General features: G+C 36.1%; 1 protein-coding gene across 1 annotated transcript in view; it reads right to left on the minus strand.

The window, feature by feature from the left end:
- Positions 1-25,356, minus strand: part of PTPRN2 (protein tyrosine phosphatase receptor type N2) — a gene marked incomplete in the record, with an annotated part of 519,721 nt that overhangs the window by 367,803 nt on the left and 126,562 nt on the right. The window contains 1 exon segment of the mRNA XM_072412607.1: positions 18,564-18,677. Coding sequence (XP_072268708.1) covers positions 18,564-18,677 — 114 coding nt within the window.

The raw sequence follows: 25,356 nt of genomic DNA on the forward strand, positions 1-25,356 counted from the left end.
AACACAACACAAAAGGAACAAAAATCTATATTAAAAATGTGTGGAAGGCATAGAACTGCTGTGAGTATTTAAGTGATGTATGTGTCTCTATGTTATACTTGGCTGAAACCTATTTACCTTTGATCAAACCAAGTAATATTAGCACACAATGGCTGCATATTAGCAATAGTAAAATTGTAAAACATTTAGGATAAAATTGCGCCAATTCTTATATATGTATAGACATAAGGAAGATTATGTTCTTACATTTAGAATCCCATATAAATGAACTAAATACATTTGTTCCCTTGCAATGGAATGGTCAAGGTCCACTTGGTTGAAATGCTGTGACCTGAAAGTGTCAGAAAGATAATGTTGGCCATGCTAATTTCTGCCATTGCTTTTGTAGGTAGCTAGAAAATAGCATCCCATGTAGTAATGAAAATCCTAAACCCCTTTCATATCTATGGTGGAAAATCAAGTTACTGAGGTTACCGAGCCCCAGGCTGTTTTTTATTTGCATTGACACTATGCTGTTGTTAATCTGTCAAAGGGTCATATTCCAGGTTATGAGCATAGCTCTCCTGGGGAAAGAGTGTTTCCCAACAGTAAAGCTAGGTGCACACTTGCATTAATTATCGTTAGAAAACGAACGACTAACCATTATGCACGATTTCTTCGAACAATAGTATCGTGCACAATTCTGTAAATGTTGTAAAAATACGATTATTCAAATATAATCCACCAATAATGTACACACTAGATACGATAGTTTGAACACTGCAAGAAGTGAAACGTAAACGAGAAAGTGTACTGCAGAACCATCCACGATCACTAAAGAGCCGTACACACAATAGATAATGAACGATCGTGGCTTAATCAGATCTGCCGAGACGGTCGTTCCGTTTCCAGTTACAATCCTCGTTCGTCGGCATCGCTGTGCACTTTTTTTGTTCACGATTATTGGACGATCGGTTAGTTGTTCGTTTCCAACAATATTTTTTGCAAGTGTGTCCACAGCTTTACTCTTCTATTGATAACCTACCAGTGTACACTGTGATTTTGCTCTTTACATTTTGTTCCCAAATCTCTGAATATTTGTGGACTAGTCTGCAGTCTGAATAGACTACTGTACAAGCCTGAAAGCATTTTTGTTCATTTTCCCTTACTTTCTGTTATTTCTTTCCCCCTTTTTGTTCACTATAATTTTACACTGTTCTACTCCCTGAATTGTGTATTTAAACATTTTGCCTAATAAATAGATTTTACAAAAAAATAAATAAACAAGGCATATTAAAAATCCTGGGAACCCTAGATGACAAGGAAGCTAAGGACTTAAGCATAGAGCTTCAGTCTTGGATCCACAAATAGATATATTGCACGTTACCTCTCCAGTATGCTCTAAAAATGGACATGTTAAGGGTTTTTCATTGCCTGACCTATTCTGTGACACAGGAATTTGATTATTGTTCAAGTGTCTTTCTGTTAGTTCTTAGCATGTTTTGAAACCTAATATGTAAATTAGATGCGCAGTGCCAGCCACTAATTACTCCAATAAAACATTTTTCATTTAAGATGTGTACAATGAATTCTTGATTGACTCTTACTGCAATTCATTAGGGAAATAATGGAAATATCTCATGAAATTTGATTTTGCTTTGCAAATTATATTAACATTAGGAGAAATGCATCCAGCGGTGATGTGCCCTTGTTGTGGTGAGGGTGCTTGTATCTGCAAAATACTTGATTATGAATTAATAAAAAGGTTATCGCAGGCTAGATAATATTGGCATTAGGAATAAATAATTCCATTCACCTGTAAAAACTTTCACTTAGTCTGAAAGTATATAGTTACAAATTCCTTAATTCCACATTTCTTAACTCATTTTTAGACTGTCAAGTGTAGTCAATATCAAGTGAACCTGATGTAGGTTAAAATTTCCCAAATTACCAACGATAGGCCATATAATGTAAATTTTGGTACATAAATGTTAGTTCATCTTTGCTAATATTTCTGTTTTCTCTATATGTGGGGCACTCTGCTATGCAAATTTCTTTCAGCTTCTATGGATATCTAAATTAAAGCCACTGGGGTCTGAGATGTTCCTCATTTTTTTGAAAAAATTGAGCACTCTAAGCCTGATTTTAGCTTTCAGCTTTGTGTGTGGCAGCTCAATGCAGGCCTACAACAACACATATCTAAATCTCTTAAATACTGAAAGATTTATTGACTGGAAAACAAAACAGAATAGTAAACTTAAGGCAATGTTCACAATGGCGGTGAGGTTTCTGTGCTTTACCACTTCCTCATGCCAGGGAACTTTTGAACTTTTATCCCTTGGGAGACATTAAATTGTAGCGCAATTTTTCTCAGTTATAGGGTTCCTTTTAGAGGTTGTTAGAGGTTCCTTGAGCAATGAGAACTTTAAGAATCTCAGATTAGTTTAAAAGATGCCAATGATCTTTTTGGCTATCTGTAAGAGTGGTAACATTCCCAATGACCAACAACATAAGATGTATTCTTCTCACTGACGACCATACTAATATAAGGTTAGCTGTGGATATAGTAATTATAGCAGGAATCCCCTACATACCTGTAAGTTTTTTTCCTAAATTTCCCCATATGAAAAAGTTTGAGATTTCAGAACTAAACAGAAAAACTTGCCTTATGGGAAGATGCCGCCTGATCAAAATGATTCGTTTTGCAAGGTTATTGTATCTGTTGCAGACTTTACCGTCTTTACTCCGACATACGGATGTAAAAAAACTACATTCAGCGTTTCTTACTTTCCTGAGGCAGGGTAAAACCCCAAGAATAGCTAGATGTAAACTCAACCTAGACAAAACTTGGGTAGAAATTTTCCAGATGTACGTAAATACAATCTAGCCTGTTGACTAAGGCATGTAAAATATTGGTGGCATGGTACCTCATTTTACATGGTATACAAATTGGAGTCCTTGTTGATACGACCCTAGTTCTCCTTAACGTACCCTATGCAAATATACAGTGGAAATTACGCACTAACCTATTGCAACCTATTACATATATGTAAATGTACCATAGGAGCCACTAGGGATAACCCCTCAGGGCAAATGTACAAAGCGTACGAGTTTTGGGAAAAACGTGGTATTGTATTGTTGCAACATCTCTTGAATGAACACAATCAACTGTTACCATTTGATATTGTTTGTGTCAAGTATGCTCTTCTCTCCCACCAATTTTTATATTACATGCAAGTAAAGTCAACTTTTTTCAGCGGACAGGGTGCTGGGACCAATTTTGTATTGCCCCCACTAGTAAATCAGATGTTGGGTGTATCTGCTTCCAAGCACTCTATTTCACATACTGTAGATAATTCTTTGGCAGCGGACACCGCATTATCTTTTGTGCACAAATGGGCTGCTTAGTTAATCAATCTTATTCTGTCACTCTGAAACTATTGGAGAATAGCTGGTCATATGTCTGAAAAAATATAAGTCCCCTAGTCAATCTCATGATATCATTGAAATTTTTAGACACACAACTTGGTCTGACCAGTGGGCGCTGGGGGCACCACATAGGTAATGTACCCTTGTCTCCGCATATCTATTTAAATGTGCTTGAGTTTTTTTTATTTTTGGTACACTTCTTCTTCAATGTATGTAGTAACATAGCGATAGACGATGTGAACGAGAGATGGGGCTGGGTTTTTTTATTGGATATGGTAGGTTTACAGTTTTTTTTTGTTTTTTGGTTAGTGTTTGTTGGTTACCTGTTATATATTGTTTTAAAGATTGAAATATAACAAAAAATGGAAAATGAGGGTGTGGACAAAATCTTATGAGAAGTGAATGTATTTTAATGTCATGTTCTGTACTATTACATGGTGGTTTCTTTACATGATCCACTGAATAATATTGGTATTTTGTAACGCTTCTGTATTTGTATATATTTTCTATTATTTTGTATCTTTTGTCCTACCTTTCTAATCAAAAGTATATTTAAAAAAAAAAAAAGTTTAATAAACAGGTTGGCAATATATTCTTGTGGCAGTTACAGAAGGTACACAACAGGTACAGAATAGGGGCAGCTCTCTACTGCCAGCTGTCAAATTTGCATTAAGTTCTTTAAATACGTGTTGGATTATTTGATCCGAAAGTACTATACTTCTGAACCTTCTTAAAGAACTATAGCTTTTTACATGCCACATATAACACACTGCAAATACAAACTTTTTTGTGGCGGGAGGTCAAATACAGACAGGAAGACTATTTATACATTTTTTAACACAAGATTCCCACCCAAGGTTTATATTTTTTTCCAACTGGAATAAACTAAAAAATGTGTAAATCTTGTGTAGAACATTTATATGTACACCCTGACTATAATACTCAATAAGGTGAACTTGTAAGCTGTTAGAAAATAATGTGATTTGTATCCCAGATCAGGTAAGCCATATAACACATGATTTTTTTTATTCTTTGTTAAAAAGTTAATGCTCAACAAGCACGAGTTTCTTATATATTTTTTTCATTATTATATTTTGACAAAATTTAAACTAATTTAAAACAGATTTAAAACTAATGATTTTTGTAGCTGTTTTGTTGTGTATTGTTTAATCAACATCATAGACAACACTAACAAGAGCCATTTCAGCTTTGCAGTTGACAACAGCATTCTACTGCAAGTTCAGCTGCTCTCCCAACTGCTCCTATTCACCATCATGTGCCTGCATATACAAACACGTGGCTGTGGTGGATCACAGTTAAGTTCCTGAAAGTGACAATTCCTTGCTGACTACATAGTTGCTTTTCCACCTCTAGAAGACTAACTGAACCTCAAGCACATGACAAAGTAGTAGTCAAACTCTGTGGTTGACAGCACAGTAGTTGAAGGGAGGTGGCTGGGAGCAACTAGTAGCGCCGTTTTCAACCATAAGTCAGAAAGGGTCTTTAGAGGCTGTGTTTGGTCATTGTGTAACCACAAATGAATTCTAATTTATTTGCACTTTAAGTGTGTTGCTGTTTGTTTGCATTAGTCTAGAAATCCACTATAAAGTATAGTCACAGAATAATAACCAGATGCCTAGAACCACTGACTGTAACAAGCATATTACTACATATGACGTACAGCAACACAAAAGAAACAGCAACAAAGCGTTCCCAAGGATGGCCATTACAGATCCTCACTGTAGTTAATCATTTGTTCTATTGTATACCTTTAAAGCTAAAGAGATGCCCCTGACAACCTTGCAGAAAACCATTAGCAATGTTAGCATATTTGTCATTCAGACCGGTAAAGCACACTGCTTACTTACAACATCATCCTGAAATTTTTAGGTTCAAGTAAAAAATAAGCTATTTAGCCAATATTTCTATTAAAATGAAAAACATTATTTAAGATCAGAGTTTCTCAAAAATTGCTATAAGTACCCTTAAGGATACTTCAAACACAAGTGAATAACATCCATTCCTGTAAGATGAAACCTAGTTTAATACAATCCCTTGTTCAATAACAAATCTTACACAAAACACAGTGGAATAGTTAGCAATAAACACAAAGCGTTCAGAAAGTACTTTCAATTAAAAAACTTTTGGGGGGGCATGCACTAGGGAACACTTGGTAAATAGGCTCTTGAAATAAGGGGTTACAGAATGTTAGTTGAGCCACAATGTATGAACTATAGAAATATTACAAATACTCAATTACCAGATTGTATACTTCATATTCTTTATACAGTATATTCTATGATTTGCTATATTTTTGAGAATCTTACTTTGTAGCAAAAAGGTCTTTTTTAATTTTCAATACATTTTTTTCTGGGATTTTCAGAAAACAAGAAGTACAAGTAAGCTGGTTGGAAATAACATAAAGGGAAGTAACAACATTTAAAAATCCAAAAAAGGGCAAATAATGGCAAATGTTAAAATAACAGGGTATACGGTATTTAACAAACCAGATTTTCCAGCAAATAGGGTGGGGGTAGTAGCAAAAGGGCTTTTTATTAAAAGCATTGCATAAATATTTTAAAACTAACATAGACATATTACTAAATTTTAAATATCTAGAACACTCAAGAAAGAATGTAACAGTGCGGTTGATGTATTAAAGGGCATTGCAAAGTAAATTGTCCCCTTGTAGGGGCTATATCACTTAGCTGAGTAAATTAGATGAAGCTCTACTGACTTTCGCCAGGCTATTGTGTGCAAGCAAAATCCTGTTTGTTTATGATTCTTTTGAAATAGAGGATAATTGTGAAAGATCTAAGATTGATGTGCCTCTATTGTGTACCATGTTAATAAGTTTCTCCGCAATGCCTATGGTTACCAAGGTAAATGAAGAGAGGTTTTTACCCAATAGGGGTTAACTGTAGAGATTAAATACTGTTGAGTAAAACGCGTTGGGAAGTCTATATAGGACATATGCTTCAATGCACTATCTATCTATCTATCTATCTATCTATCTATCTATCTATCTATCTATTTATCGAAAAATACAGTTGGTTTACAATTGCTGACATCACCAGGGTGTGATGATTCCTCTTAGAGCACTTTAGTGTGAACAGTTTGGGCACAGGTTCAGTTTAGGTACATAAAAGTATTAAGTGCACTAACTATTTACCACTAGTATTTATACCATTTGAATGATATTACAGTACTGCCTCTGACCATATTTAAACTTCCTTTCTCATCAGCAAGACAGAGCTATCCCTGTTCAGACATCATCCCTGGTCAGCATCTCCTCCAAGGTGCTGTGTAAATCCTGGTACCCTTGTAATAGTTGTGCCAATATTTGTGGTTGAATGTATAGGTCACATCATAAAGCGCGGCCCCTACTGCTACCTCTCACCATATGATGAGTAATCACGGGGAGGTAGGAGGTAACTAAATGAGCACAGAAGGACAAGGGTGTAATGTAGAGAGGGGTATCATAATGTAAAAACCCTATATCACAAACTATTAAAAAAAACCTGTTGCATGCTAGGCTATATATTCATAGCTCCTGCACAAGAAACTCACATCGTGGCATGGAATAAATGTGGTCCAGCGGTAAAAATAGATACATTGGGAGCATAAAAATGTACCTGTTTTTTTAAAAGATTCTGTGCATATGTGCATATCTGCATAAACAGTACAATGGTAAGAAATAGTTCACCAGGCAGGAAGTGGTGACCTACAAGTCCAAAAAATGCACCTAGGTTCATAGTCCCTTCAGATCTGCAGGGACATTCTAGTAATGTACTACTTGTTGGCAGAGAAAAACAATTGAAAAACATAGGTATCCGACACATCTCAGAATGTCAGATGCTGAAGATTCCACCACCACTCTACAACAGGGGTCCCCAACCTTTTGGAGCTCGCGGATCACTAAATTTACTGAGTTCGGACCGTGCTTGTGCGGGTAACCATGTGTCACTCAAAGAACCTTCCCCCAGTGTGACATCATTATGCCAGAACCCTCCCCCCCACTCTCCCAATGAAGGTCTCCATCGCTCGTCTGAGCCTGAGATGGAAGAGTGGGCGGGTTGTGTCCAGAAACACAACCTGCCTACCGCCCTAAGCCTGCGATGCATACGGGAGACATGGTCCGCGGCTCTGGCCAGTTCAACCCAACCAAATAGGGTCTATATCCTGACCCCACTGGGGCGTGCACCGGCTAGAGCCATGGACCACCAGTGGTCTCCATGCTCTCGAGGCCCAGCTGTCAGAAGGGGACCACTGCTCTACAAGACAATGAAGGCTAGCTACAACAGAAGAAGTACCAGTACGTATTGCCATTGTATTTTGTCATGCTACCTTTGTTAACCTTTTGTTTTTTAAAGATAATGGGCCTGATTTATTAAAACTCTCCAAGACTGGAGGAGATCCATTGGTGAACCTGGGTGATTTAGCAAACCTGGAATGGACTCCTTCAAAGTCATTTGCTATTTGTTTGCAAATCTATCCATTCCAGGTTTGCTGGGTCACCCAGCTTCACTGTTGAAAGTGTATCCTCTCCAGTCTTAGAGAGCTTTATTATTTAGGCCCTCTACTTATAAGAGGCACCTCTACTTGTTTTTTATTCAACTAATAATTAAAATTAGTTGAATAAAAAACAATTGTATTCAATTAATAATTGCACTAATTGTTACTATGGCTGTACTATACTTATGATAGGCACACTTACAGAAAAAAGTTACTGCAATAGGACAATACCAACAACATCCACTGCAATTTATCTTGTTTGTGCTCAAAGCTATATGTCACTACACCAGGATATACATCATCCTGCACAAGGCCCATCTTTGCCTGTAATCAACATATGAGTGATTTTTTGCCCTTGAATAACAAAACACAATAGCAGACTTGAGTTTCAGAATAACAATAACTAACAATAAATAAAATGTTTGCTAAAAGAAAAGTTTTGCACATATGTTCTTCCTTTACATGTAACAGTGGGGAATAAAACAATAAAATGAAAAAGATGCGTAGTTAGATAAATGTCAAATATTACACACATTTTTTCAATTGATGGAACGCTCTGCTCCTTTTCAAATTTATTCTTAACTGTTTAGAGACTCCTTTGTACAGACATCAATAGTTTAAGCTACACAGCTGGATAACTCCTATTATAATTTTCCTAAAACTAGCCTCAGTTTATACACAAAAAATTATAAAGCAAGAACTAAAAAAAAGACAAGAAAAAAAACTTACAAACTTTAAAACTAAAGCTAAGTTAAAGTTAAATTTTTCCAAAAGCACTCAAATTTGTCTTCAGTAGTAGTAACTTCAGCAGAAATCATTACCATCAGATTCAATTTTTATAGAAAAGAAAAGGTGGAACTCCGATTTCAGGAGTGAAAAACAATGAACAGTATTTGGAGATCCATTGGGGGCACAAACTTAATTCCATGGTAAAAAAAAAAATTGAGCCCTGAATGAAATGATTTTTATTTCATTTTGGATTGCTACACAACCCTTTAGTAATGTAAAATCCACCTTGAAGCAGGTCAAATGAAGGTTGGAAGGAGGTCAACTGCAGATCAAGTGCACCTGTCAGTGATTTTTTTTTCATTAAACAGCATAAACGTACATTGAACTGATGCTTCTAGCCCATGCCCAAAGCCTATTGACAAAGGCCATCAAGCTGCTAAAGATTTAGATTATGGTATGTTTAAGTCTAACTTGAAGTATATTTAAAGACAAATTGGTTAAAACCCTGGTAGTTTCCTTTGTTATTTGTAGACACAAGGGGAAGAAGTAAATCCCTTTACACAGCTGTGACCAGAACAAGTGCTCCCATTCCTCCAGGGCATTGCCAAAAAAAAAGTTCTTGCTTCAGATCCATTTCAAATAATGTATAAAAATTTTTACTAAAACCTCATATATATAACCATAAGGAATACTTTCTATTGGCTTGCAAATATAAACTCAGTCACCCACCTAGCCTACCTTGCATTTGCTGGCCATTTTTCCTAAAAATTTACATATTGTGACTACAGAAAGGTAAATGCTTACGTGCAATTAAGGGCCACATTATTAGATACACCTTTTAGAACTGCTTGTCAAGCAAAATATATAATTAGCCAATACCATGGCAGCAACTCATTGTATTTAAGCATGTAGACATTGTCAAGAGGACCTGCCGAAGCTCAAGCCGATCATCAGAATTGGGGAAAAAGGTGATTAAAGGGCCTTTGACTACAACATGGTTCTTGGTGTCATATGGTGTCATATGGGCTGGCCAAAGTATTTCAGAAAGTGCTGATCCGCTGTATTAGATCACAAACATGTCTATGGTTTACAGAGAATGATCCAAAAAATAAAAACTATTTGTGAATAGCAGTGCTCCGGATACAAATGCCTTGTTGATGCTTGATTTGAGCTGATAAAGCACAACTGTAATTCCACTAATTAAAAAAAAAAAACGAGGTCTGCAGTAGACCATCTCTAAACGCACAAAACCCTGAAGCAGACTGGCAGCTAGGAAGGTAAAAAAGGGGTCAAACACTCTACTAGCAAGGTGTGCCTAATAATGTGGCCGGTGAGTATATATACAGCAGGGCTGGGTTGCCCAGAATAAAAGTAAACTGTTAATCTGCCACTTTAAGAAAATTTTATTAGATACATAGTAGTGCTAGCACACATGTCACTTTGTCTATGCTGAACAAAGGTCTGTGCATAACTTTTCAAATTATATAACTAATAAATGAGTTCCTGTTTATTGAAAATGTTCGTTTCATTGTTTGTGAAAAGACGACCTTTTTTGCATACAACATAATTCTTTACTACTATTATCTGATAAACTTTATAATGGTGCCAGAGTAGTCTAACAAGTCAACATTTTCATGAATGCGATTTCAATAGAGTAAATTGAACATTACTTAAATGTATAGCTATTGAAGGCCATTCTTATCATCTACACAACAAAGCACAGATTTGTTAAGGCTGAGTGTTTAATATTCTGCCTGAGCCAAACTGACTTCCATATTTTACAATAAAGAATTCATTATAATACAGAATTCATATAGTGCAATGCATTTACTTGAGTAAAGCTGACATTATTTAAGTGCTTTTGTTAATAACAAACTAGTAAAATCCTGATGGTTTGAACACATAATTTTTTCAGCTTTCCAAACCCAAGGCTACTGAAGTTACTAAGCTCAGTTCACTAACAGCATTATATGGAAATGGAGCATTGAATAGCCATCTCTTTTAATTAGGATAGAATGTTAAATCATTCTGGAATTTGCACAGGCTGTGAAGGATTGATATACTTACATACTTTGTTACTGCGGATTTAAAGCTTAAACTTCAGACAGACAGCCTATTGAAATGCATATATAGGTACTATTTTACCTGGCAAAAGCTATGTCATTCTCTGCAGCTAGTATTGAAATGCAAGTGCCCTTGTTAAACATTTTTGCCAAGTATTGGACCTGCAGCTACAGCACTACAACATGACCTGGACACACATCCAGCTAGCTCATTGGTCAAAGAAAGAGCAGCAGTAATGAAAGAGCAGCAGTATTTGCACCCCTGTGTCTACTCCTCTCACCATGCTAACAAAAGGGAATTCTGGCCCTTTCCTTCGAGTGTTGGTACAGGTAGTCCCCGGGTTAAGGACATCCGACATAGGAACGCCTCCTAGATAGGAACAGGGCTTCCCTGCTCGCTCTTGTGCAGGATGGAGGCTTGGAGGGGGTAGGGAACGGTTTGCATGACTTGCAGAACAAAACTTTTGCTGGACACAGTTGAGGTTGTGGGTGATCTTAGGGGGTGTGAGCTCTTTCTGCAGCCTCTTGTAACTCTTTAATGACCAAGACAAACTCTGCAGTTGTTTCTTTTTGCATATCAAAGCACAGCTTGCTCCAGAAGTTAAATAATGTCTACGCTCCATAAAGATTTTTTTTTTTTGCTTTGTTTGTAATTAGCTCACAGTGAGGATTTTATACAGTAACTGACACCATGCTGCCTAAAATTATGTTGAGACAAACATCTGTCCTAATTGCATTCAATAAAATAATGTACCTGTTCTGACATACATACAAATTCAACTTAAGAACAAACCTACAGTCCCTATCTCGTATGTAACCCAGGGACTACCTGTGTAAAGGATATAATATAAAGGTAAATTAAGGCCCATTCAGGTTAATGCATTAGTTACTCTGAAAATACAAATTTATTTCACATTGACTTCAAACGATTATCTTAAATTTGTTTGCTACATCATTAACATTTTATTGCCGGATATATCTTCAAAATTTTGTGTTGCTATGAGATCTGAATTATAGACATGCTATAAATATTGTCCTGCAATGCCAAAGTGACATATGTTGTCTCTTACTTGGCAAAAGGATTTGCTCCCATGAGCAAAGGTCGCTGGATCATTTTGAAACTTGACTAGGAAGTTTGGCATGGCATTTTGCAAGATTTTTAATATGCATCCTGTAGTCCAAAACAGCCGAACAGAGTTGTGAAAAAGCATAAAGAATGTAGTATTTTTGAATGAATATTTACAATGTCAAGATTAAAAACCACTAAGAACTAGTAGTATCACTGTGTAACTTGTGTGTTACACTGACTGTGCTAATGTGATAGGCTTTACCCTTTTTTTTAGGTGTTGGCCTTTCCATGGACACACTTAAAATATGAGGGTTGCTTGTGGCTGTCAACACTTTTAGTAAAGACCTTGAACAGTATTATCCAAATGAAAATATGCTTAAATAAGAATTGTTAAAATTTAGGCATGACCCATAGGTCAGGCTTTGCTGGACTGCTAACTCAATTAATAGCCAAGGCCCAGAAAACATGCACTATACAATGCAGAACCAATCATCTGAGGCTTGTCTACAATAAAAAGCACAAACTGCAATCAAAGCACAAATAACAAAACAATTAAGCATGATATGGTGTTTTTCTACATGCTATTTGACACAAACAAAACTGTCTTCCATGTACACCTGTTATCTTTTTTATACTATTCATATGTTTTTTTTTTCATTTTTAAATAGGAAATGTATGCAGCCTTAAGCCATAGGTCAATAAGGACATAGATAGACACAGACCCAAAATATAAAATGTAGCCTGAGGAATTTACAACGTAATGGGACAATATGCCAGGTGCAAAGTATGATACATTGAAAGGGTTGAAAAATAACAAAACCAGTAAACACAGAAGAACATAGGATATTTTTGCTGCAGGTTTAGTAATGTAGAATTGAATGGAGGGGGTCAGTTACACAGGTGGTTGCTATATACTAAAACACAGTTGTATGATTACTGCTACGCAACTACAGGAAATGTAACTTAGTAAGAGTACTAATAACACACTTGTATTACTACAGCTATATATCTTTCATATCCTTCATCTGAAACTGCTTCAGTTTGGCTGGAAGAAAAAAAAAATTCTCATGTTGTAATGGTTACGGTTCGGAAAACAGATCTCAACAATCCAGGTTCAAGTTGCCCACACACCAAGAGGGAAATAGCTTTAAATGTAAGGATAAAGAAGAGAACCATTAAATAATGAATCCTGGGAATTTAGATAGCCAGAGGCTAATTGCTAATGGTGCTAATATCAACCAATCCAGCATTTATTCATCTCATTACTACTCTCTGTGTGTTTAATGGCTATATATACAATACAACTTAAATATATTTCTATTGAAACTTCATTATTAAATGATTAGTCCTTTGCCAGGCAAACAATAGGGTATAGTGATACGGTCAGAAATATACTTAGAAGATCACATGTATATATATATAAATAAATAGAATAGGTCATTTTTGGCTAAGTTTGCACAGACTGTTTCCCAGCGTTTAGACCATTCAATTTATTCCAATGGGCCAGTCCACACCAAAGCGCTTTTTTGATGGGCTGTAAGAAAATGCAATATTCGTTAAGAGGCAAAATGCCCATAAATGCCGAAAAACGTCTCCCAAATGCACAAAAACACTTAAAAACACCTAACACTTCAAAAGCCTCCATGGATATGAATGAGTATTTTAGGTATTTTGGGGAATTTTGGGAATTTTTCTCCTCCACATATATTGATTTAAAACATCTTTATCAATGCTTAAGGGACTCATACAAAAGCTGTATGTGCACTTAAAGGCATTTAAAATTAAATTTAGTGTAGCCTTAAGAAGTTCCTATTAGAAGGGTGTTTTTTACATAGTGATTTAATAGAAAGAGGTTCTACATAGTAATATGTCAGAATATAACTGGGTAATAAAGCTTTAAAGTAAAGATAAAAGGCTGTTGATCCAGGGAACATCTGATTGCCTCATGGAATCAGGAAGGATTTTTTTTTCCCTGTTGCAGCAAACTGTACCAGGATTTTTTTTTTGCCTTCCTTGGGACCAACTTTGTCCATAAGGTTTTATATCTGCAATATGTTTTTTCCCAGCGGTTGAACTTGGGATGGACTTATGTCTTTTTTCAACCTGACTTACTATGTAACTATGTATTATATGTGGCTACATAGAGCAATACCTTAATGTAGGATGGAAACATCAATACCAGCAAACCTAAAGATAAATTTACTAAATATAATAAGATTTTATTCAGTCAAGGAATTTATCCAACAATAATAAACAATGAGGTCAAAAAAGATGCTGCTATTTTGCTAAATGGAAAATAGTGTACCTAGATGCCCATTGGTTATTATTTTTCTTTCCTCTATACCATAGTTTTATAAAGTATGGGTAGCATTTTTTTGTGGGTCACCACATGTAGGGAATATAAATTACAAAAAAAATGTCTATGCGTTCATGAAGGAGGAGCAGCACATGAGAAAGAGCCTCTTCCCCTAATATAAACTTGGGGACTGCTGTGATTGATGTCTAAAGTCCTCATTGGCTCTTGTTGTTTCCACAGACTCACACAGCCCCAGGCCAATCACACAAAAGCTAAATACAATAAGCCTGGTCTAGGCAAGGGCAGTGAGGAAGACAGCAGAAAACTACATGTCAGGCTTACTGGACTAGAAAGAACAGGGCAAATTCATTAAGACCACCTAAAGACGTCCCAATGAGGTGTGTGGCAGGGGCATTTCCAGAAACACTGACCTGCAAGAGGCAAACCAAGAACCAGTCTGATATATTCCCAGTTATGTAATACCTCATTGGGCTTTATTGGAAACTGAATTTCTGTTACTAATTCCACACCCAGTGAAGGTAAGGTACTGGTAGGAAAACCATTAGAGTTGTTGTGGCACCATTTTAAAGCATATTTTATGGGTACAAAAACGGAATGTTTGCAGTGTATACAGCTGTATACAACTCTCCCCAACATAAGCAAAGTTTGGCCACATACAATTCTTGCAGTGGGTGCTCCGGGTCTTTCACATTCCTTTTGGAACAACATTTAGAAATCTAGTTTCTGTTTTTCTATGGTGAGAGGTTAAAACTTGTTACTTTTTTTTTTTTTTTTTTTTCACCTTACCTGTAACCATGTAAATTTGAATTATTGTTCCAACCGAATCTCCCTTTAATGCTCAACGCGTAAAAGACAATCATTTGGTCCATATGTCCATACTATGCAATTGTCAAATATTCAGTAGTGTTAAGCACAAATAATCTATCTGTTCGATTTGTGCAGCTATATGATGCTTTTGATCATTGCATTGAGACAGCCATCAATTTCTTTGCATGAATGATAGTACAAAAAGTGTACTTAAGCTTTGATAAATGCTATATGACTTCGTGCTTAGTAAAATGCCGAACAACCCATAATAGACTTGTACATTAAAGACACTATAAGTACGATATGCAACTAATGCTTTCATATCTTTTATTTCCAACTATCACTTTGTTACTTTGATGAATGTGATGATCTGTCTCATCGTGGAATTAATTATACTTCACCATCTGCTGGCAAGCATCCATTTCCTTTTGCTCTTTGATTATTCCCAGGATTGTTGAGTTTGTTTGATGTTGTTTTTGCAGTAAAAGGTTGCACTTGTCAAAGTGGGAGATGATCCTGGCGCACATTAATATTTTGGTTGTTTAGAGACTAACAGAAGTCATACTTTTTGGCAAGTTTCTATATCCACTGAATACAATTCAGCAGAAGGAACGTTCATAGAGCCAGACAACTTTATTTTGGTTTTATCTATCTATGTAGGATATCAAAATATCAGGTTGGTTAAATAACATTTACTTCTATATTTTCATTTTATTTGTCTTGGATAAACATAAAAGAACAATTCAAGATGACAAGGGAAATAAGTCAATGAGCTGCTTATACTATTCAACAAACACTGCAAATGTGCTTAGATCCCTCTATTCAGAATTTATGTTCGAACATTAAAAAATAAACACACTTCGTTCTGGCCCTTTGTACTTTTTTCCAGTAAAAATACTTGCCTTTCCACACAAAAACGGAAATGCATCTCCATAAAAGTCAGCAATTGGTTTACCATTGAACAATATATGTAGCCAGCACACCTACAACCTATTATCCAATGCAGTGTTTCTTGACATTTTGAATATGAAGGGAACCTTGAAAAAAATTCTAGGTCTTCTGAGAACCTATTCCATGGTTACTATACATCTATAGCTCACATTACATTACAGTGTTCTCCCCAGTATTTTTTTAAGCTGGGTTGGGAGGAAGTTGTAGGTTGATGGTAGTCCTTGTATTGAGACCCAACATAACCACACAAAATCAGCTGTTTCTAAAAAGTGTGGGTGTTGTGCCTGGCTTTAATGGGGGATCACTGCATTACCATGCCGGTCAGTCAGAAGTAAATGCTAGAAAAAATTTTGGCATCAACAAAACTGACTTGAGAGATTCATATTGCTCAAGGATTCTCTAGGAAGCTCTGAAGGAGCTCTAGGGATCCACGGAAACCCGGTTAGGAAACATTGATCAAATGCAAGGATTCTGTTTATCCAGATGAATACATAGAATGACAACATTTTGGGTATCAAGCGGGGTCTTTTGCACATAATAAAACATATGACAGTCTTTGACTTTGGGCTTTTTCTCATGTGATTGCTTCAACTTTGCATATGTATTCTGAAGCCACATAGACTTTAGTTGAATTCCATCCTTGTCGTTGGTGGTATTTATCTAAAATGGTACAATGAGCCACAAGAAAGTGTAGCTGATATTTATGTTCAGAATTCTCCATAATACTCCATTTACATTTGGGTGGTGTTTCTGCTCATGTGGATCAGCGTTTTTTAAGGCCATTGTGTTTCATTTCTTTTCTTTCTGCTTGATGTCATACCAATCAGATTCAAAGACAAATGTGAATGAGTCCTAGTTGATGTTTTAAAGCAACCCAACTTTGATTTGATACATCAGATTTTCAATACATGAAAGCTTTCTTGATCATACTGTGGGTGTGTTTGGGAACACCTGACTGGCATTACAAGCAGACAAGCAAAAGGAGATCCCAAATCACTAGATTAGCAACAAAAGGAAACATGGGATGGATTAGTATACTATTATAAGTATATATGCCCTCTCTGCATCCAAAACTCCTTTACAATTCTAACTGAAGGGCACCTTGAAAGGGAAAATAATCCACTTTAATTAGGTACATAATAATCTTCTACATACCTAAAGCAACCTTTAAATGCGTGTCGTATTTTGCACAACACTTTCACACTTTCCTGAGAGTATATCAAAGACTTGTAGGCTCTCCCTCCAGTGAAAATCATTGTTAAAGACAATATGATCTATATCCTAAATTGAGTGGTTATTTTAGGTTACAATAGCTGTAATTTACACTAATTATGTGATACATTGTACTCCTGATGTAGTAAACGCAATGTAAAGCATTTGTTGGCCAAAGAAATATAAGTTTGTGTCAATGGGCAAATTCAGCTTGTTTTAAGTGCATTCATCTTACATTTGTTGTCAATTTGAGATGATGCTGAGAAAATGTATATTTTATTGACAATTGTATATGACCAGTATATGACCACCTTCTGACCAGAATCTGACCTCCTCTGAATTATTCTGCTTGTATGGGGAGAGAAGTCATTCGTAAACAAACAAGAGCCCGAGTACACAAGCCCTAAGTGTCCTTATGGGCTCCTGTTTTTATTAAGTATGTTGAACTTCATGCCTTTTTGCCCTTGACATATGCTTTAAGCTTTACTGTATATTCAAGTTATTCACCTTTTTAATAAATTTATTTTAATGTGAAAGTAAACATATAAATACCAATAGAAATAGCTTTACCCACTTTGGACAACCTTCTTGTACATCAGAATGAGCAGGCATGGATAGGTACTCACTAGAAGCCAGGAAACAACCAAGACTCTACTGGTACTAACAGAATGAAAAGCACAAGCATTCCACACTTTTTGACAAAAGAGCTCTCTGTTACTGTACAATGTATGGTAATGGCCAAAATTAATATACAGATATGTATGAAAGAAGATACTTTGAAAACTGGACTCCAGACAAGTAAGGTTTAACTGCACATGTGAGAACTGTTCTGCAGTACTTCTGTGTTCAGACCAGAGGTTGGACTAAGTCATCACCCTTCAAGTCCAAGTCGAGTCCCAAGTCAAGTCACTTCATTTATCCACATTTGTCCCCATATAGAAACAGAGCTCTGATTCTGTTCTTGACAGGATCGCATTCTGAGTCCACAGCTTTCTCCTCACACAGTGGAAGGGGGAAGGGAGGTTTCTATAACACCACCCACCTCTACAGATGCATGAACAAGCTTTGTACAAACATTGCATTGCGATCGTTCGTAGATCCACCAGGATGGAACCATGAACGACGTCGGACGAGCACTGTACACACGTTAGATTCTCATCTGATACAAGCCCTGAAGCGATAATTGGAAAAGAATCATTTGACGTGTGTACGTAGCCTTAAATCTCACACTGCAGGTATACAGCAGGTATATATAAGGACAAACTTTAGAAGAATGAAGGTAAAAGGTTACAGCTTTTGTACAAGTAACACTACTAAATATTCCCAAAGACAAAGCAAATCTTTCATTTTTGAGTTCCCTTTCATTTTAATGTTTAATAAATACATTCATTCTTTTTTTTTTTTTATTCTGCCTGGACTTCTGCTTTAATAAACTACATATGGTTGGTGGATCATAATAGCTGTCCTTTAAACAAAAGCCTGAGCCGGTTACCTCTATGGGAGAGCTTTTGAAGAATGCTCCTTAGACGCTGCACAACAGGAGGTGAAACTTCGTACTTGAATACGTCTATCACCGGTCGTCTCTGACATCTCCCAAACACACCGTCTGCATTGGAGACAAAAAAAAAGCATATTTCAAAGCATGTTCACACACATATGCTGCATGTAATCACATGTTATATTCCATTACTCAGCACTTCTGATTAATAGGCAACATGGAGAATAACATGAAGGGAAAGCACATGATTGATTTTATTTTCAGCTGGCGTTATGTATACAATCTTCCATCTGATCAAACATTAACATTCATGAGGCATATAAATCCCTGACTCCTGAGTGTGTATGCGGAAGATATACAGTATCTCAGAGCGCCGATAATGTAGCTGCAGAATTTAATTGGTATTTGTTTGGTCTGTTGATTGCTGTGAATGTGACAAAAAATGTATTATTTTTCATATCTGAATTCTGCTGGTTTCCTGGCGGCACAAATAAATGAAAAAGAACAGGCTGAGAATTTACCGGAGAAATGATTATGTGTTGAAAACCATTAAAAAAAAATGAGGTAAAGCAATAATTTAATAGAATGATTAACTAACCTCATCAGCGCTAGATTCATAGAAAATTTTAGGGAGAAAATAATTTAAATACTCCTAAATAATCATGATAAACTATAAAGTTGTATGCATCTAATGCTCATTATCCTCTTCACCCCTCCAACCATATTCACCTAAACAAAAACCAGAGGAATCTACTTAATGGGGGTTTGAATATTAGGTAAAATATTTTATTTTAATAGAAGGAAGGTTTGTATAGGTAAGAAGCATTTACACAGTCTTTTCTTCCACAATGATCAGACTAGAACAATCTAATTATGTAGCAAATCACATAATGAGATAGCTGATCTGTTTTAAAAAGATTGTGAACTGAGCCAAGAACTGCACAGACACCTGGATTTACCAGATTGTGTCATCTCTGAGCCAGCATCCTGCTTCAGGAAATAGATGCTGATCCTGCAAAATACCTGAACATAGATGGCTCCATGCAAGATAATTAATACACGTAAGTTCTTCATTCTTAAACACGCATTTACCTAAATGTAATATCAACTAGGTCTGATAGGATTACTTTGGGTTCAGTTCCTCATACCTGTTAGAATATGCACATCCACTGAAATGCCAATTTCATCTTAAAGCTACCATGAGAAAGTTCAACATACAGACATAAGTCATTATTTTCTTTAAATAAAATTTGACATTACGGATATGCTCGAATATAAACCAATATGAATGTAAACCAAGGTACTAATTCTTATCAGAGAATAGGAACAATTAGGTAATACAGGAATATTTGTGACTATTACTGCTAACATTTAAAACAGTAATCAATAGAAATTCTGTTTAAATTATTGTGAATTACATTCATTGTTTGTTATTTTTTAAAGATTTATTTAAAAGGGGGAAAAATTAAATTACATGAGCTCATTCTGTACATTTGCTCCCTTTTTTACAGGTTAAATTATGTTGCACTTTTGAGTTGGTTATGATGGTTCACTTGCTCCTAAATGATCTTTTGTGCATTATTCTTGGCTGCCAGTACAAAGCAAAGTGTCCTCATGTAAAGTAACCAACACCTAGCATTAAACTGCATGCCTCCAACAGACGTTGTTATGTACTTGACATGAGCAGACAGTGCCATCTACTGGTATGACCTGGGTATAAACAGGGATTCTTTCTTTATTGGCAATTCGGGGCAAAAAAAATCTCAGTTTATACCTGAGTATTTACAGTATACATTAAGAAAAAGTAAACTTAGGCCTCATTCCCACTAAAGCCTTACACTAACAATAAAATGCATGACATAGCACACTGGTTCACAATTCATCAGTATTCTCCCCACAATTTTTTTAATACTGGGTGAAATGAAGCTGTAGATGGGTGGCTGCCCCTGTATTGTGACCCAACTTTTAGGAAAACAGTCAAAAACACAGGCTAGTGGCATCTAAATGCAACATATTGGAGCACAATACATGGGCCAACTGCTGTGCATTTCTGTACTATGATTTCCAAAAACCATCATGCTCTACATCTATGTGCAATGTGGTGCTGCCAATTTAAATGAACATGGTTAAATGAACATGGTTCAATGCGTGGTTGCTTTTTAAAACAAATTGCCAGTGTATGGCAATAGTGAGGACACTTTTCAAATAGCCTGCCAGGAATTGGTCTTTAAAGTCACAAAGGGAGGCTAACATTATTATCAATTCACATGCATTTTCCTGAAAATAAAAGCTAGTGCTAAATACAATAAGATAGCAATGTCTCATTTAGTCATATGCCATGAGTCTCCCCAGCACATTCTGAAGAGTACCTACTAATTAACTCCTAACTGGCCTTTATTTGGAGCATCCCTCATTAAAGCAGCTTCCAATGTGTGCAGAGGTGGTGTCACATTTTAGATTATGTTCCATTTTTTCAAACAAAAGGCTCCAGCAACTCAACTACCCGTTCTCCAGCAACTACCCGTTCTCTTTGTTATAAAGATCTGTGTGTACAGTGATCACCGAACAGCTGGCAAAAAGCAGCTTTTACTGGAATTTTGCAGAGCCATACTAAGAAAAGATGATGGCTTAATTACACACATACACTTAGTAATTATAGCAGTCATTATTTCTACTTTACAAAATGAAACAATAAAGAAAGCAATATGGCAGTGAATATGACTTACATTTACTGTAATACACTACAATGCTCCATTGGCCAGTGCCCTGTTTTCTCAAACAGGTAAATGGAACTTAAAGCTAAATAAGGCGTGGATTAAAATATAAATCAAAGCTGAGATATACACTGATCATGCTTTTAGAGACTTTGACATATATATATTCATTTTAAATTCCAGGCTGATATTTAAAGAACACAAATACAATTATGTGGTAGCTACAAAAATTAGTGTGTTTTTATTTGATTAACTTGTATTTACACAGAGCCGACATATTACACCGGGCTTTATTTATGCTTATATATCAACATAATAATAGGCCAATTTTTTTTTTTACTTTTTGGGAAGAAACTAATTAAGCATGTTTATGGAATGTAAGAGGAAACCCATACAAATCTAGGGAGGAGCATACAATCTACATTAAAGCAGAACATAACCTTTGCTACTCACCTATCCCCGTTCTTGCAAAGGGTGCCACTATCCTCTTTCTTTTCATCTGCTTCTTTACGATGTTCGACCAACTTGATTGGCCATGCCAGGGCAACGTAAGTCCTGCACACCTAGTTCATTCATTCCCTGCACATGCAAGGGAAGCTGGGTTTTCTGGATTTCCCTGGCAACTACCTACAAACTCTGCATACTCAACTCAGCTTGATAGTTCCCCACTATCAAGCAAAACAGATTATTACAGAAGGAACATCATCTGTCGCTTTTTGCAATACCCACCTGCCTGATCATATTTAGATTTATCATATTTAGATTCTCCAAGATATTAAATCCTACCTCCCTAAAATATACAAAATTTAAGAAAAACGGTTTAAAACAGTATACCCAAGGAAGGATTAGTTGAAAAGTCATATTTCCCCTGAATAAGCAGGCTTGTCCTGAAAAACACGTTGGCATTTCCAAATATCACCTGAATACTGGTATCGCCAACATACTTGTCCCATCTTAGTTGATTTTGGTATGGTGCTTTACATTTTGTTTTGATGTTGATATTACGTTGCATTTGTTTTGTGATTTCACATGTAGTATGTTACTGCCATATTAGGTCTTGATTTAATTACTTTTAGCAAAATAAACTTTTTGATTTTTGATATTTTATGAATTTATTTGGGTCATTGTACTCCCTGCTTCCTTTCTGGGTTTTCTTTGAATCTGCCTGATCATCTATTTATCAAAGTGTGACTTTAGCTTCATGTTAGGCTAGTGTCCTGGCCAAGCCACTGCTCTAACAAGTGTTAAAATATATTTAAACTAAATCATTCAAATCTCATATAGCATGTTAATGTTCTTATAATAGTGACTTTCAAATGACTTGAAATGCTAATAGAAGAAAAAAAAAACTTGTGCAAAACTTGGCAGGCATTTAATATGTACTTCGCTGCCCACTTGTGATGCTGTACTTTGCTGTATTTCAAAGATATTAGTGCATAAAAAGTTCAAAAAACTAAAATACCCAGATGTGTCAAAGTCCCGATCCCCCTTAATATCCTGCGGAACATTCCGCCAGTCTCTATGCCACAAAAGGAAACAACAGTGAACTAATGGATCCATGTACTGAGTGAAGCAGAGGACCAGGAATTCAACACAGCTGGAGATGCCCAGTCCTTGTATCTATTTAATACAGTGGCGTTCCATAAAGTGGGTGGATGACTAGGTAAGTATTAAAAGCTAGTCTTAACTTGCCTCTAATGTTAATACCAGGGGAAATTAAAAGGAAAAAGTCAGTAAATGGGGCACAACAAATAGGGGACATCCAAACAGATCATGTTCGAAGTTTGCACTGTTCCCTATGCTATGCTTTGTCAGCACTGGTGCCATTTTTAATGAAATTTTTCATTTTTTGATAAAGAGAGCCAATCAAAGGTCTAACACAAATCATTACATTCTCTTCTGGTATGAAATTTAACACCTTGTGCCTGTCCAGGGACTTTACAATGGTTACCCCTGATGAATACAAAAATCCAGTGAAGTTAGATTGATCGGAAACAATTTACGGCAAGCTTTTTTTTTTTCCTAACCAAACCCGTAACGTCAGTCACATTTACTGCGGTCTTTTAGGAATAGGAAGACAGGCAGCAGGGTGGAAATAGAACATTTATCTATGTCAGCTAATCTCTTCAATCAGCTCCGCTCAACAACTGTTGCCAAGTAACGAAGAGCAGCTTATGTCATAACGTTCCTTTCACTATGCAGACAATGACAGAAACTGTGATTTTTATGGTTATGTGCCGAATCAAATTAAAACGGCATATTACACAAGAAGAAGTTCATATTCAGCTTACCAGGATACTTTTGAACGTTAGCTAAATTTTCTTGTTTTACATTTGTATGCATTCCCACATTTTATTCAGTGAGCATGATAATATTTTATATTGCACCAGTGTTAAAATAGATTTTTACCATGGGGAGTCCTATTTTCCAATCCAATGTAGGACACAAAAACTGTGCTACATTTTTACAAATTTTAGTATGCCTTAGAAGCAGAACTCCAACTTCTACAAAAAACTTTTATTTGTGTTCTGCTTTAAATATATTTCCTGAAAATGTATGATAAAATAATGCTCTCCAATATAGGAATTGTCAGTAAGTAACTATTGTACAGGATACACATTCATTCCCAATTTATAGAGTTATATTTACTGAGATACAGATGTCTAGTGTGACTTCTTTGGTTACATTCCTCACATTCCATGCCATAGTAGATGTACCTGCACATTACAGCCCCATGGACATCTCCGCATCAACTCTCTGGCCACAGAATACAGCCTTACACGAGTCTATCGTTTGCCTACCTGTGTCCCAAATAAAAGGAAGGTAAACTAAGAAGATACTGTGGAGGGATACATCTGGTTACTACAAGGTACAAATATCTTTTAAAGCTTTACATATGGTTCTCCTGCCATCTAGAATCTCCCTCACTTCCTTTGTGGATTCAGTCACTCCCCAATTTCTCATATCATTCCTTCTTTATGTTTTCTGTTCCCTTTCTTCAACATTATAGATGGCAACAACATTGTCATTTCTTTCCCAATGGTGGAAGTGAAATTCCCATTTCATGGTTTGTAAAAACTGGGAAAATGGAGATTTTAGGACTGGGCTAGCTGTAAGTTATTAGGAACCAGAGCTGATTCAACCTAGCAGCATCAACCTACCACTAAACTATTGGCATTATTTTACCACTCTTTCAAATTACTAATGGATAAGAAATAAGAAAAGTACAGCATTTTTAAGTTTGTGCAGTGCTGAGTAAGTTTTGCCATATTTATTCTTGTCTTCTTACAAATTCAGGTGGATTTTAACACATGATAGTTCTCCGCCGCTGTTTTAACTGCAATTTCTAAACATCATAAAAATGCTCATAAATTATTAGTTTCAACTCAGAAAAACAATAGTTAACTATAAAGGTACAATTGCTTTCTGAGATTTCAGCTCTGCAAATTCTTCAAACATGAAATCCATTGTCTCGTAATGCTAATAATTACTAAAGTTAGAATAAAAAAACTCAAACTAGCTTATTCTCTGGAACTCAGATACGATATGAATAGTCAGAGAATGCAAGCATAAATGTGTAATCTAGAGAACTATAACATTTACAGAGTAAATAGAAGTTATGGAAAAAAACTCCCCATAGACTTCATTTTAAATATCATGTTTAAAGGTCTAACAATTCACTTCTCCTTGTGTGCTGGAAGAAGTGCTTTGTTCACTGCCTGCCTGACCTTATACACAAAGTCAAATAAGAAGCCATAAAGAACTAAAACACAAAGGGTCAGAGAATTAGAAGAAGGAAAGTAGAGGGGAGCTGTCTATAGCACTCTATTGGTTTCTTTATGACTACTATATATTTTTCTATTATCCACCAAATTGCCATTCTAGCTAAATTTATACCTGCCAATATCTGCAGTAGTCCGAAAGTTTAATGTAAAGCTATGCACACGCACTAGATGGCTGTTGCCCAAGACGTGATCATCTTGGGCAAACAAATAGCCGGTGTATTGGGGTTCCCTTGTTAGCAATATGCTGTGGTACATCACTTAATTCAGTGGGTATGACTGCTCTCATAT

This window comes from Pyxicephalus adspersus, chromosome 5, assembly GCF_032062135.1.
Source record: "Pyxicephalus adspersus chromosome 5, UCB_Pads_2.0, whole genome shotgun sequence".
NCBI classification, from domain to species: domain Eukaryota; kingdom Metazoa; phylum Chordata; class Amphibia; order Anura; family Pyxicephalidae; genus Pyxicephalus; species Pyxicephalus adspersus.